At 43.3% G+C, this 16108-nt stretch overlaps 1 protein-coding gene across 4 annotated transcripts; it reads right to left on the bottom strand.

The window, feature by feature from the left end:
- Positions 1 to 1489: 1489 nt before the first annotated feature.
- Positions 1490 to 6901, bottom strand: LOC105026185. Of its 4 annotated transcripts, none has more exons than XM_010897486.3 (6): positions 6557 to 6900; positions 5413 to 6151; positions 4677 to 5055; positions 3998 to 4307; positions 3669 to 3810; positions 1490 to 3181 (listed from the first exon to the last, which is right to left on the bottom strand). In XM_010897486.3, the coding sequence occupies exons 2-6, from the start codon at positions 5429 to 5431 to the stop codon at positions 2784 to 2786; spliced, it is 1248 nt and encodes a 415-aa protein (XP_010895788.2). In that variant the 5' UTR covers positions 5432 to 6151; positions 6557 to 6900; the 3' UTR covers positions 1490 to 2783. The 4 variants fall into 4 exon arrangements, with proteins under 4 accessions (XP_010895788.2, XP_019901310.2, XP_019901309.2 ...); XM_020045751.2 differs by lacking the exon at positions 6557 to 6900 and adding an exon at positions 6260 to 6392; XM_020045750.2 differs by lacking the exon at positions 5413 to 6151 and having other exon boundaries at positions 6557 to 6901.
- Positions 6902 to 16108: the final 9207 nt, after the last annotated feature.

Below are 16108 nucleotides of genomic sequence, written 5' to 3'. Positions count from 1 at the left end.
CTTTAGGTGAGTGTATATCAAAGGGTATCAAATGTAGGTTGAAAACTGACGCCAAAATCACTGCAAATGGTTGTCTCTAACATCAGCAGCAGATAAAGAGCTGTGAATGGGTCTGTGGTTCACCAATCAGGGCTTTGATAGGCTTGGCAACAGTAACATGAGCTGAAGAGTAATTAAACTAGCTAGTGTATTCCCTTGGTAGACACCTTTTTCAATTTTAGAGGAGAATGTTCCTTTACTAGCGTCACATGTCATACAGGAACTAGATGAAAACCTCCAGGGGACCACAATAGAACTTCCTAAACTGTCCTTGTGGATGTTCCTGGAACAAACTGGAACATCCTTAATACACATGTTTGTAGCGCTGTTCTCTGTATATCACATTTTGCTCAACTAAATACAAGGCATAAGCCTCCCTTCCTGTCAGTTGAAACAGCATAACGCTTTAAGAAATCCAGATGTAGCCAAACGTAACAGCTGCAGTGGAAACACCTGATTGGGGACCGAACAACCAGGAGCTAGCATGAAGATACCTTTCCCTGAAAACTGGAAACATCCGGTTTCTGCCAACGCTGTTCCAGGGTGCTCCAGTCTCGAGGCTTTAGCTCCTCAGCTTCCTAACCGTGCCTGTTAAGTAGCAGGGGTCGGTAGAATGTTCCATGTCCCACCTCCTGCAAATTAGCAGCTCCATTTCCATCCATTTCCCTTCTGTAGTTTACACAGCACAGGACAGAGCAGAACGGCAGGGCCTAAAGAGGATGGGCACGGACGCGGCGGTTGAACAAGGATGGCATCTGAGCCGCCTCGGATTCAAAACAACCCAGAGCTGGTTATTACAAGGAAGGATTATCCAAATTCTCCCTGTGTGCTCTGTTAAGATTTACCTTTGGTGTTCTTGTACCAGGATATTCTTACTTACAACTACACCACAGGGCATGGGTACCGGTAATAGCTAGTAATATTTTGTGCAGACACAACTCAAGAACATCTGTGGTAAAATGTGTAGTCACTGAACCTCAGTACGGCCGGTTACCCGACTGCATAAGCAACACAAGAGTTAAATCAATGCGTTTGTAAAAGTTATAACCATAAGCATATGCACCACAATCTGTTCTGTTATTTAGGGGTTCGCTAATCACCAAGCGAAAAGCTCAATTTCTGTGGTGCTGTCAGTAAAAAACCTTAAGAATCTGGAAGGATTTCACGGCTAATAATTCGTAAGTGCTCGCTAATCTCACTCTAGGAGTCTAATTAACGCATCATTAAAAGCATAATTCTGATCATTATAATTTCTCACGTTTTAAATGAGAGCATCACAGAGCCATGTACAGAAAAAAATGAAGGGTGTCTAGCCGAGCTGGAGCCAATTTGGGGGTGGGTAAAACAGACTAAAATGTAAAAAAACTCGTTGAGGGTGAGGAAACAAGCTATGTTGTGTATACCAGAAAAGAAAAGCTGAGGAACACAAGGACTGGATAGAACAGATGTTTATTCTTAATGAACATGATAAGGTATTCCTAAAGTATTCCTAACAATGTCTACCGTATGCATTGCATCCATTGTTACTAAGAAGGAAAACACTGTCTGTATGGTTGGTTGGGTCCTTTCAGTTTGGGGGCCATTGCGCTAATTTCCTGGTGAAGTCTGTGTCTCATTTCTGTTGAGGTTATTCCGACAGATTGCCTGTTGCCATCGCCTTTATGTGTGCAATGCTTGCTGTTGTATTGAGCATGAAGACTCTTCAGATTGTGGAGTATTAAAGTAATCCTTTCAGTATCGTCATTATTAAATATGTGAATTCTGTTTAAAAAAATAAATAAAAGGTGTACATGCCATGTGATTTACAGCGCGTGCATTCTAGCAAGTCATCAGAAGTTGCGGTGGTGTAATCATTCAGTCCAACAGCTGTTACCATGATGCACAGTGGCGGTCGTCCAAATCAATTATTTCACTTCTACCCCCAGCCCAAAATTTTTATTCTGTATCACTCATCAGACGTGTGAAAAGGTATAAACATTGCTCTGCTCTCCTGATACCTCAATGCGTCACCACACCAAATACACTGCAGGATGGTTCCTCAATGGCACCCTACTCCAGGTTTAGTGCACTACCTCTGACCAAGGCCATAACACACATCACAAGCATTGGTTAGAGGATTCCATTTGGGACACAGTCCCAGGTTGTCTAGGCGGATGTGACTCCTGGTATGTTGTATAAGTCTCCCCAGGTGACAGGGTGTGTTTAAAAAAGTAATCTCCCCGCTAAAAGGACTACTGTTCAGAAACCTGCCGCCACAAAGTTTCTTTACCTATTGTTTTTTTAAATGTACTCCTTAGCATACATAAAACCTAAACCTTTCACAGTTGCTGGTGGTATAATGAAAAGTAATAGAATGCAGAGAGAAAAATACTTATTTTCATATTTTCAAATACTTTTTCAGCTAAAACTCTGCTCTGATTGGCTTTAGAGTTGAAACCAACAGCCTTATTATATAGGCCTATTGTCTCCCTGGTCACACCTGGTGCAGCTCTGGAGGTGAGAGATTTGCCACCTCAGGTGTTGAGGCAATGTCTCTTTCTCTCTGTCACTCCCTTTCCAAAACAACACAACAAGTGTTCTGGATAACAAACACCGCAAACAAACTGTAAATTGCAACAAGAGAGAACTTTCGGGTTGCAAAGACAAAGAAAGTTCTGCCTATTTTTAAGGATGGGTAACTTTTTTTGTCCTAACCTGGACACCAATGAAGATTATAGGCTGTCTGCACTCAGGCTTGACTTATTTTATTGGTACTCTCTCCTACCTAGACAGGGGAAGTGCTGTGCAAAGAAACCCCGAGGCTTCACTGACACTTCTATCTTGGGGAATTTGTCGTACGGTGGCAAGGACGACCGGAACATCGCAGCAGAGCAAGCAGGGAGTCTCAAGGTCCCTCTCTCTCCTGAGTCCAACCTGTAGCGAAGACGCCTCAGTTTGGACCTGAAGGAGAACCGGAATGGGTCCATGTGCAGCCTCCCTTGTTGGGAATGTTGAAACGGGACGTTACAGGAGGTATGAGAATCAGTGGGATTCTCCGCGGTAGATGGCTTCTCCATGGGGTACGAGGCAGAGCTGGGTCCTTCCCCGTGCTTAAGAAGACACTGCCTGGCTTCCTGTCCATCCTCCAGGTCTCCATTATCACCTGTGAGGAAAGAAACAGGAGAATAGACTACACTCAGGAGCAATGGCATTCTGAGTTAAGGGCACTGGAAAGAAAAGAGAGAATGGGGAGAGGGGCAGAGAATATTCTATAGCCTGTGTGTATGGTGCTGTTTAGAGAAGATTCTTCTATAGCCTGTGTGTATGGTGCTATTTAGAGAAGATTATTCTATAGCCTGTGTGTATGGTGCTGTTTAGAGAAGATTCTTCTATAGCCTGTGTGTATGGTGCTATTTAGAGAAGATTCTTCTATAGCCTGTGTGTATGGTGCTATTTAGAGAAGATTCTTCTATAGCCTGTGTGTATGGTGCTGTTTAGAGAAGATTCTTCTATAGCCTGTGTGTATGGTGCTGTTTAGAGAAGATGATTCTATATCCTGTCTTGAAAAAAAAAAAAATATATATATATATATATATATATATATATACATACATACATCTGATGGACCAAAATATACAAGGACAGCATACCAGAAGTAGTGGTGCTGACGCAATCTGGGCTGGCTGCTGGCTCCCCAGGGCCTGCTGGTGCAGATGGTGGAACACAGTCCAGCCATCCAGAATTCTCCTCTCCACAAGATGGCTGGACGGGCTCCCAACGCCTCACAACCGGCTGCACACACAATGAAGAGGTCCAGTCAATCACAGAGAGCACCAACCACCCCCCTAAGACCATTGTATTCAATCCTTTTCCGTTCTTTATTCTAACTCGGTTACAACCACCAGTATTCTATTCCATTTTTTCATTCTGCTGTGTCCTGCTCTACTCCATTCTGTTGTCGTTTCATTCCAGGACTGACCTGAACGTAAGTAGACGAGCAGGGTGTGTCTCTGTCCCAGCTGAGGTGACTCTTCGGGCAGATGGAGGGAGGCTGAGAGCGGGTCGGGGAGCAGTGGGATTGGGAATGAGGGGTACGGGAGCTGGGTTGGGAGAGTGGGGAGGAGCGAATGGGTGGCTGGGTGCAGGGTTGGGAGTGGCTCTGGGTGAGGGGTTGAGGATTCGGGGGGAGGGGGGAAAGTGGACTGGGCTCTCTGTAGAACCGGAATGACAATTCCACTTGCCCCCTCTTCTTTGGTTTCTTTCTCGGCTCTGAACTTAGAATGAACCACCTGCACAAAAACAGACACGTTAGTTTCGTACTCCTCTTTCGTAAGCAGAGGTCCCCAGTAGTGGGGAGAACTGTGGCCAATATCTGTAACGTTGGTGGTTTGAATCCCAAAGCGTACAGGGCAACACATTGTCCTGTGTCGACAGTATGTCCCCAGTGAGGGTCCATCACACACAGATTCGTACATTATATTACATCAGTGGAAATGCTATCATACTGGGTCCTTATTTAGTCAACTGAAATTAATGATTCACCTCTTCAACCCTACACATATAGGCGTGCAAACATTCTGCAAACCGGTCCAATGCAGGCCTATATCCCACACCAAAACATCCCACTGTACTGTTAGAAGTGGACACAAGCAACTCACTCTTTCTTCCCCTCCTGCCTGTAGATGTCTTCCAGCCTTAACCTCAGTGACCCCAGGAACTTATCGGGAAGAGCCAGTAGGGAGCGTCGGTGGTAGATGGTTAGGGTCAAGGCTGCCGCGGCTCTGCCCTGGGGGCCGGGGGGAAGGGGGAAAGTGAGCTCACAGTTCCAGCGGGGGCTCAGTGTGTCGCAGATGACAGGGGTGGAGGCTCCCTTCGGCCCCAGTCGTAGGACAGCGTAGGGGTTACTCCTGCCTCTGAAGGTCTTAGCCCTGAGGCCGGAAGCCCTCAACACAGACACAGACAGGTGGGAGGGGGGGGCCTCACTGTACACAAGAGTGACCACCAGAGATTCACTCCCCTCTCTATCCATTATGAGGCCTAAAGAGATCCGGGGGTGAGGGGGGTTAGTGTTAGGTTCAGGAACCAAAATGCACACACTACATAGTACTTAACAAGTACATAGCACTTAACAATAATTCATTATTTGTATTGTCTACTTTCCAGTATTTACTTTTTGCAGATAACTAATTCATTGAGTAGAAAGCAATTACTATGTCTTGTGGGATGGTAAATTGTGGGATGGTTCCACCTAGCTATTTTAAAATGCATGCACTATCTATAAATCGGTGTAGTTATTCAATCTTCGAAATTCAAAAGACCACAGGAGCTGAACCTGCGTACCGGCACCTATTCCAGTCAATAAATTAACATTTTGGTCTTAACAATTTTATTTACCTGGGTTTGGCTCATCCATCAGCAAACACTGAACCACAGAACGTCATTAACATATGAAGGTAGTGATGTCATAAAGAGTGTTCTTTAGGCTGAAGATTCCCCATGGATGTTCTACTCAATATTCTGTTAATAATACTGTAGCTGTTATTTTTCACAGACACCATCCCAAAGACGTCTTTTGAAACGTTATGAGAAATCTCCTGCTTTTGTGAGATCGGGTTAACCTGTTGCCACACCATTGTCTTAAAAAACCTCTGAAAATCACTCTTCCAAAACAACTGCTGATAAAAATATAATTTCAGGTGGTTGTAATGTGTAAACAATAATTAGTCAAACCAGTTTCATGTCCATCGATCTCTTAGCTAAAAGACATAGCAACCAAAGGAAGTTAAACCTCACATTGCATCAATTAAATACACTAAATAATATTTACTGAAGCTGTTGATACCTGGAAATATTCTATCCCTTTGGTATGAATATTGGTGGTGTCCAATGGTAGATTTGACAGTAGTTCTTTGGTTTGGTATACATATAGAATAATAACCTAGGCCTGCCAGAAAATGCAATATTGCAAACCCAATGCCCTTCCCATTTCTCACATCTATAGATGTGTCTTTGGTTCTAGAGTGTGAGTGTGTGATCTTCTACTCAGTATGTGTGACCAACTCCCCTCTCCTCCCTGTTCCAATCTTCGTGGAGCAGAATCCTTCCAAACTATGACTTCGGGAACAACGCTGCACTGTTGTTGTTGGATGAAGATCAATCAATGTTCACATTTCAGACATGGATAGAAAAGAAGAAAAAGCAAAATGAGCGTTTAGGCGCTCGTGTGAATTGCCTTTCGCACCAGACAGATTTTCTTCTCCCCATTATGGTTCCAGCTAGCGTTCTTAGTGCCGATTCTCTCAGCGCGTTGTGTAGATTGCACATGCTCCCCTCGTCTAATGAGGAGGCATTAGCCAGAAAGAAGCAGTAATTAGATCAAGCGTCAGAGACGAGGAGTCAAGGACAGATGGCATGTAAAGACAAGTCTCTGTTCTCTTCCTCAGACTTTATTGTTCCACTTACTCACTCCGAAGGGAGATAGACGTGTCACTTGTTATTTTAATCTACAGTATGTCACAATCTTTTGATAGCCACGTACCGGAGGATGTATGACGAGATCCTGAATGCATAGCTTGTGAGCAATTACTTGCCTGTCTCGTTCTCGGTCACTGTTGGTTTGCACTTGAAAAGACAGCAGTATTTTAAAATAGCAGTAAAAGCAGAGCGAAAAGACATATGCTAGTGCTAGTGCGTTGCTTATGTAGAATTTCAGTATTTCAAAGAGCTGTTTGTCAGCAGACAGTGATCGAACTTAACTTTCCTGGTATACATTTTCTTCTGAGAAAATATTTTGATGCCAATACAAAAACACAAGGAAAGAAAATATGTGTTTTCTCAGGTGTTACTAACACTGATTCATAATTAACCGAGTATCAGATGATGCGATTCAGGTTTCTTCACCAGTACAGTTGAGAAAGTCTCAATAATAATTTATGCTCTGTGATTGTGCCTGTCTTCGCCTGACGGTGCTGAACCTGGTTACTCTGTAGTTTTGACTACATAATGAGCCAACCCAGGACTATGTCCCAACTGACACACTTATCATAAGTTTCTGGTCAAAAATAGTTCACTATTAACAGAGTGCCATTTGGAATGTATTTCCGGGACTCTATCACACTTAAGTGTGTTTTATTAGTGTATTGTTTATGGTAATTTATTGTTTGTGTGTTCAAATATTACAACGTGTTCTGCATTTTCCCCACAGCACATTCATAGTTAATGAGACAGCTCTGAATTGTGTTGTTGGGGAAAAAAGGGAATGTTGTTGACAGCCAATCAACATCTCACTTTGGTGCAGAACAGTGTAAATAGTATGACAAATGTAGGAATGACAAAATATTACAGCTTCATTTTTCTGGAAAAGAAGTTGGTAAGGTATTTGAGATAATGTATAATTGTTGTTTATAAGCATTACAGTTTCAGTAAACCTCTGCTTTATTAGGACAGAAACTGAAATATTTCACATTTCGTTCTCTGCATATTTCAAAATATCGTAATCAACAACTGGATCATCTCTGACAGTAATATAAGCAAAACCAATAGCAAACAATATAAATGTCGCTTTACCCATATGTGCTTTGGCACAACCCATCTTATTCTGGGACCAATCAGAATCATTAAATACTTTCTGTGATCTAATAATTGACTTGGGAGGTCAGCAGACCCTTTGTGTAGAAGAAACTAATGTCCGTGGGTGTGGTGTAGTGATTGGCTGGAACAAGTAGTAGACTGCCCAAATGTCAACCTCAACTTAACAGAGCTGTGAATGACTTCAGTAACCCTAAACGGAGCTGAGTATCCACACCCCAACTCAACCCCTTACTGTAGTTGCCCTAATCTGTGATCTATGGTCTATGGTCCGTCCCTGGTCCCACTAACTGTCTCTGTCGGTGCTGTCAACCAATCCCCCTAACAGTACCAGGTCCTACATGAAGGGCTTAAGGTGAACTTCCATCGGTTCTGCTGTTTGGCTCCTTGCCACACATTAGTCACAATAGGAGCTTAACAGTAGCAACACACAAACATCTGCACCGGAACTCTCTGGTGATTCTTACACATACAACACTTCCACACAAACACAGGCTCGCACACGCATTCACACTAACACGTTGAGCCACCAACAGCAGCTAATGGAAGGACCAGTTTACACAGCAGCAAACTTCCTGTATTTCTCACCTTGACTGCATCTGCACACTGAGAATTGTGTGTGTGCAAGGATAATAAAACCTCTGTGTGTGTGTGTGTGTGTGTGTGTGGGGGGGGGGGGTTAATGGTCCCCCTCTCTCCCCTCCAAAGAGGCCTTCCAGATCCTGACAACCATTCCTTTCTTTCTTTGACTTGTTTTAATGTGACATTCTAGCATTGCATTTTGTTTATTTTCTTTCCCTCTTTGTTAGTGCTCCCCGAGCCCTGTCTGTCTGTCTTCTACACACACCTGCAATGCCCCAGGGCTGGTACATCGGTCTCCCCAACAACACACACGCACGCACACGCTCGCCTGCACGCACACACACACACACACACACACACTCTCTCTCTCTTTCCCCCCTCTACATGGAGGAAGTTCAGAACGTCGACTTCAGAAGTACCTACATAAAAGGTGATTCTGTCTCACATGGTCCCCTAATAGGAATTGACCACTTTACCATTTGACTAAAGTATCCTTGCAAGAGAAACTATGGAGGACTAAGTTAAAAAATAGTGAATCAGTAATGGCAGAAATAATTTGGGGAAAATATAAAATGAGTTGCCAAATTATTTTCCTTGACTGTGCCTCAGTCTACTTGAAAACCTGTACTCCTGTCTGCTCTGATGATGGTGGCAGCGGTCCCAGTACCAGCGGGCGATCATCAGCACCTGGGACTGCAGGAAGTGTCTGTGTGTCTGTGTGTGTGTGTGTCGGTGTGGGTACCAGGAGGATTGCCCACCACCCATATATCTGTTGAACCCGCCCAGCCTCCTCAGCTTTGGCACCTCAGCTGCCAGCCATGCACATAGGTGTGTACGTGTGTGTGATGACAAGAAGGTGTGGGGCAATACTTAATACCTGATAATGAAGACACCATCTTGTCAGTGCAGATTATCTGCTCAGGGCCTTCCGTTGGAGGAGTCTGCCTATTGCGCTGATCCATAACGTGCCCATTTTATAGACTTTATTTGTGCCCAAAAATCGAATGTAGAGGCACACATGCAGGTACTACACCCTCTTCCTCCACCCAAGGATTTGCCACCTCTAGCAGGGATAGGGAGGTATTTGTACCATGCATGCTCCATTCCATCACCACAAAACGCCCATATATATTTTCTCCTCACTGCGAACTACCGAATTCATACCCGACGACTCATTTCATCCTATAATTTCCTTCTACAGTGTGCCTACGAAAAACACTGGCACAACAAATAAAAAAAGAGTAAGCTAACTTTTTAAATGAAGTTTGTTTTCAAGTGGGAAAAGAAAGAAAAGAAAGAAATGACAAATACATTTTTATGGCAGATGCAGTTAAGGCTCTAGATAACAAAGATCATTGGATTGTCTTTTAAGTCATTTCACATTTCAGGGATGAGCCGATATCATTTACCAAGTCATACTGTTTGGTTAATTTCTGAAAGGATCAGTGTAAGAAGGGGCCAGCAGCAGCCAACAACACAGAAGGTTGATTGGATAGAGAATCTCAGAGACTGGCTCTTAATGAGAGTGTTCCATAGTGTTCTCTGTGTTCCGTAGTGTTTCCCAGTGTTCCGCTGGGATGTGATCCGCCCACATCCTCTTCACTAATTGGTTTATTAATTGCGCTGCCTGTTCCTCGTTTCACCCATCCACCAGCTTAAGAACTAATAATACCCAACATTAGACCACTTCTCCAAAAATCAAAAGATACCTGACCCTTGGGTCTAGAGTCACAGACGGGAGCGTTCGCATACTAGACTGCAGGAAGAAAAAACCAAAACAACTTTGTTTTGAAGTGTCCATCCACCCCACTACTGAAGCGGATCATTTAAAGAAAACCATATGCACTGGCATCTGCTTTCTCATGACTCGTAGCAAACTGAACTGCAAAGTATCTACAGACTCGAGAAGCGCCGCGCCGAGCCACTGTTTTTAAATGGAACCGCCATCTGTCTCTCTCTTCTTCCCTGCAAGAGCTTTTCTTGGCATGTAGGAGCAAGACACCCTTCTACGACTTTCTAAAAGTAGAGGCTCTCCACAGACAAGTTAAATGAAAACTGCTCATCCAACATAACTCCCAAAAGTAGAAGGATTAAAGAAAACATTGGAAGTCATTGGAAGTCCAATGTGTGAAATTACCAAGTGGACATCTCACTTTTGAAAACATTGGAGATGCCAGCATTTGATAATAAATATTAGCTGATACACATGGCTCATGCTGGCCAAAGCAAAGCCCTGTTCACTTCTGTTCTCGCCGCAAAGTTGGTTTAATCATTAGCCCCATTCATGTTAAAAATGCTAGGGAAATAGTGGCATATAGTTGCGGCATTAGTGCCTAATACCCTCCTACATTTCAACAGTACCTTTTACGCCCACTCTACTCCACCCAGATTTGTTCCTAAATACCACAAAAGGAAAGGGATTTAAAGCCTGGAGAGGAAATGAGAAGACAAGTTAAATCAAAGCTTTCATCTCCATCTCCTTTTCAGAGTTAGAATGGCTAACAGCTAATTAGGACTACAGCGACAGCATGGAGTGAATGGGATAAGAGGAACTCTCCAGAGCCTGCTCCACTTTGTCCGTGTAACTGTCTGTGCTCAGGCTAGACAATACGCGCTGTACGTGACATGAAACATGCATAGTGGTTTAATGTATAATTTAGTACACTGGAAATGGTTGTTGTCGTCGAGATTGAGGCTGTGCTATAATCCCTTGATTTGATAGTTACGATTTCCCACTTTACCTTTCTCCCTTGATTTGACTTCATATAATAGATGGGCTAATTGCTCCACTAACAGCCTCTACTTTTTCTATTTTTCGTCAAATTGGTCAGTCCCGAAAGCATAAAAAATGCCTTTGTGAGCCTTTGTTGGCATTGATAACTAGGCTAATGATGGTATGAAAGCGGGAATGTTCCACTCACCTTCAGGGCAGAGAGGAAGTGACCAATTCAAGCTTTTACTAATTGATGAAAATAATATGCTGTGCCCCGTGATGGCCCAGTGAAGGACAGAGGTGTTGTCAGAGCTGGGGGCTGACTGGGGGCTCCTGCAGGTGCCTATTGTGTCAAGTCACCATGAGTTTAGTAGTTGGAGGGGAGGCGACTCACCATGAGGGGTTTAGGAGTAGGAGGGGAGTTGGCTGTTTTGAACACGGCCACTAGAAAAGGACCAGGGTTGGATTAGCTTGTTCCCATCGGTATGGTGCTATTTCTTCGGTAACGTCATTAGATGGCATTAAAGCGTTTCGCTTTTTCTTCCTTTATTCCCTCCAAACTCTCACAAAGCCCTCAGGGATTAGTGGGCTAGCAGCTTTAATTGACAGACCGCAGTCCTCTACATTGATTGGGCCGCAAAACGATGTTATCCTGAGCTGCAGTACATGGCTTTGATGGACTCAAAACTTTGAACAACAGAGGGAAAAACGGATTAGCTAAGCCTGCATGTTTAAAAAAAAAAGTATATTAATGTTTGAAACGTGAAACTGAGTATAAAGTGCTTGAATATTTCCCATATCTTTCAGCACTGTTACTGCATTCACATCCCTCGAACCAATGACTGCAATGACGACCGAAACAAGTAAAGCGGTGGTAAACTCGTTAAGAAGCCATTGAGCCTGAGTTCCTGAATGGTTTTAGCTTTAACTTACCTCCTCGCCAACCTGCTCTCTTCCCAAATCCCACCCTTTCTCTTTATGTCGGTGACTATAGGTCTATATGCTATAGTTCCAGCACTAACGTCTACCTCCACAGCTCCACTCATCCACCCATGGCCATAAAGCCATCCAGGGCAGAACAAGCCAATAACGTTCTCCTTCATCCTCTCTGAGTACCAGTGTCATTAAGATGTGATTAAGGGGCCGGTCCTGATGAATGCCAGTCTAAGTGCCTCCTGTGGTGTTTTGGTTGGACACAGCAGGGAGACTTTAATTGATCTAGACTAATCAGGGGGAGCAAATTAAAACAGTCACAGTTGTTTGGGAGGAAAGACGAGAGGAAAAGCAAGGAAAAAGGAGGACAAATGTCCATTATTACAAGGAGTGAAACCGGCAGAAGGCATGTTTTTAGGATCCTGCATAAATTAAAGTGGAGGGAGAGCAGGGACATCAGACCCAATCTAGGCCAGGTTGGTTGCCAAGGAGCTGCTGGCCAAAAGAAATATTCACCCCAATTAAGATTTCAAATGGTTGTCCTTATCTCCGCTGTGAGTCGAGCACATTTGAGCTGGACAGTTAACGTGCAAGGTTTCATTTTTTACGTCTCGGAGCAAGGGTTAGGGTTAAAGTTTAAAAATAACTATATCGTCAGAATAATGTTTCCCAAGGGCAGTATTTGGCATGTTATTTTGATGAAATATGCTGTGGCAAATTGCTTTGTGAAAATTGACGCCTACAATTATCACAGGCATATAAACTGTAAATGAATCCAAGTGACACGGCAGTAGGCAGATTTAGTCCAATTATACTAACACAAGTAGAGGTTGTTCCATATGGTGTCGTGCCTGTCTTCAGATACCCCTATGGGTACACGCTCATGTTGAACAGTTTAGGCAGTGCAATAAGCACTAACAAATTAGATTGTTTGGAAAAGTGAATCGGAAAATTAGCCTCGGTACATTTAATAAGTTAATTGGACAAATCCCCAAAATGTCCCCAGACAGCAGCCCAAGGACCACTTGGCCGTACTGAGACAGGTGTTTTGGACATGGCTATACGTACTTGTCTCTTTCAGATAATTGTAGTGCTGCTAATGACAGATGCCAAGCTGCTTGTGCAGATGGTGCTATGGTGGTTGCAGGACAGACAGTTGCTGCTCCACTCCAGTTGAAAATGGAGTAGGTCAGTGATGTCAGTATTCTGTCGAGGAAATGACTCTCTGTAAAAGCCTGGTAATATTCCCATAGGAACTTTATTAGAAATGCTTTAGGCTAATAGGTGTCAGGAGAGGGACTGAGAGAGTGGGAGGACCAAAGATGTATGTTTTTTTTACTTTGTGTGTTTGTCCTTGTTGTTTACTATCTGTAGGGAGGTTCTTTGACATTGAATGATGGATAAATGAGGAATTAAATACAAAACTACTGGTGTAAACAAACTGTTTCTCCTATTGTGGGAAAACACTGCATTTTTAATTGCTGTTTTTGAGATTAAATTACATACAACTGTGACTTTAAATATCATGTAAATGATATGATAATTATTGTAGCATTTATTAAATTGGTTTAGCGCTTTCAATGTTGCCTTGCGGCACAGTCTAGGCAACTGCACCTGATTGTAAAATGTACATTAGTGAGTAATTGTAATGGAATAACTGCAGAATTCATATCCAACAGCAAAAACACATTACTAGCTGCCAGAGGCGTCGCTAGGATCACAACACATTCAGGGCTCAGTCCACCCTCCCGCCCCGCCCGGGACAGAAAGTACAGGGTTTTGAATGTACACGCGGAATATTCTGACGTACACGCTAGTGGCCTACACGTCTACATTGTCATAACGTGCGATCGGATTTACAGATTAATAGATATGGGGCCATTTTTTTATTATTATTATTTTTGTTCCATTTGAGATCAGGGGCTGTTCATAAAAGAACGGGGCTCTAGCCCCAGATGCCCAGGGCTAATGACGCCACTGCTGGCTGCACAGCAAATCATATGTTTTCAAGAGCACTAAATTCATGTCCGGCGATAATAAAACCACCCATTTCCTGAACTGTACCAGACGTATTGTAACTTGTGACCAGGGCAAGCCTTAGGCATAAGCGACATAGAACCGCTAGGGGGCCCCAAACCACTAGTGAGCCCCGGACCACTAGGGGATAGAGGCCCCCCAAATCAAAATCTGCTTAGGGCCCCCAAAAGGCTATGGCTAGCACTGCTTGTGACAATGGCTCCAAATCTTGATGTGAACAACTATTACTAGTTGTTAAGTGATAAGACCTAAGTCTGCTATGAGTACTTAACACCTATAAACAGTGTCAGCGGTCACAGATAGCATGGTCCACCTGCTGTCTGTCTGGTTAAAACAATCTTAACAAGAATGTAGGAGTCCCTCTGTGTGTTGCTGGTTGCCATCAAAGATAGCTACCTAGCTGTGCTAATACTTCTTTTGTTGTAGAAAGGCCTTTTTGTAACTAGTGGACCATGGATAAATAACTACCTGGAAAGGGTGATGAAGAAACAATTTAATTCACCCTCTCTAATCCCGTAATGTCAGGGCCAGCTCATATGTAGCTGGCTTGTATTAACTAGTTAATCATTCACATTACAACAGTTTACTTTGTCGAACTGCGAGCTGGCAAAGAAAGACACATAATGGGATTTGTAACAGTTCGACATGGTCACTTGTTGGGTTATTGTTACAGTCTGGATCAAAACAATGGAACATCTATGGTATATGGTAGCTAATTAATACGCTGTGCAAACTGTCAGCAGCTAACACATACAGCTGCTTCATGGTAATAAATCATTGTGATTTATTACCAACAATTACAGTGGCCAGATAGCTAGCTTCAAGGAACGTATTAGGTGTTTTGTGCATTTTACCTGTTCTCCTAGCTAGCTACCAGAAACCATTCAATAACTTGTGACTGGCTAGTTTAGCAAGCTGCAAGGGGGTGACTTGTTTTCTTATTAGCTGCTGTCTTTTCAGGCTTCCTACTTGTTCTCTTGTGTTCCTCACTGCTTTTGAGTGAGGAACAGAAGGGTTAAAATTAAGAGACCACTGCAAATTGAATGCTTCTGTTCCTCACTCAAAACTTTACTTTGCAACTTTTTTGGAAAAGAAACAAAAAAGTGCAATGGTCTCTTAATATGTTTCCGGATATTATAAAGCCTTTCTTCCATATGCATTTGCAATGTTTATTTAAAGATTTTTTTACAGATACCCATCCTGACAAGAGGCTGTAAATTCACTCTGAGAGAATTTTCAGTAAGTTCTCAGCTGAGTCATGCATTGGGACAGACAGGAGGTCGCCAAATCACGTCACTGCACAGACATTCAGATCGTTCTGTTTCTTTCTGCAGTCAAACACACACACAGACACTCACAGACAGCACTGCCACATCTGTCCCCTCCGCCTTTCCTCAGAAGGCTTCCTTCCACTGTAACAGCCACACCTGTGGAGACACTGGCGCTGAAGCAGCTCTTAGTGTGAAGCCTGATGTATTATGTTAATTGTGACCCACGGGCACTGTGTGAAAGCTTGGTATAATTATCCCTGTAATTGTCTCGTATTTTGTAAAGTGCCAGATCGTTTAATTTGGGATTAGCACTTCTAACTTCCAACGGCCAATGGCTTTAGTTGGGCTCACCCCTCTTCTCCTTTGGGGCTGTGCCCCGAATAGCACGCTCTTCCATATGTGGAGTGATATTTTTGACCACGGGGCTCTCATTGGTCAAAACGAGTGTACTGTTAAGAGCCTCTTAAGACGAGGCTCTGTCGTAAATACAATTTCATTTAAAGAACATTAACATAATATGTCAACACAATTTTTGATTCACACTAGTGAAGAGACACTCTTGCCGTGCCAAAAGGCGAAACATGCACATGCAACGCTTTGGCCAGACCACTGACCTGGAAGGTGTATAAACCCACTGAATATGTGATTAACTAGGTGGCTAATGTGGTGACCCCTGTCAAGAACGTGTTGTTGCTGGGGATAGTAGAACTGTTTCGGGGCCAGCGTGAGATATTTTTATCAGATGTTTTTATCAACTTCGCAACAACAATTTTTCTTTTCTGGGAAGACTTACAGAATCATCCATTCTACTTCACCACTCATTCCACTTCGATACACATTGTGCCAGACATTGTCTTTAGACCTCAGCCACTGGGAGTACTGGTTGGAAAAGTGTCCCATGCTACCCTGTAAGGTGACGTGCAACAACCGTTTACTCTATAAAAAATGGCTCTTGGACGCAAATCTG

Source organism: Esox lucius, chromosome 4 (assembly GCF_011004845.1).
Source record: "Esox lucius isolate fEsoLuc1 chromosome 4, fEsoLuc1.pri, whole genome shotgun sequence".
Lineage (NCBI taxonomy): Eukaryota > Metazoa > Chordata > Actinopteri > Esociformes > Esocidae > Esox > Esox lucius.
This window is presented reverse-complemented; position numbering and strand designations above follow the sequence as displayed.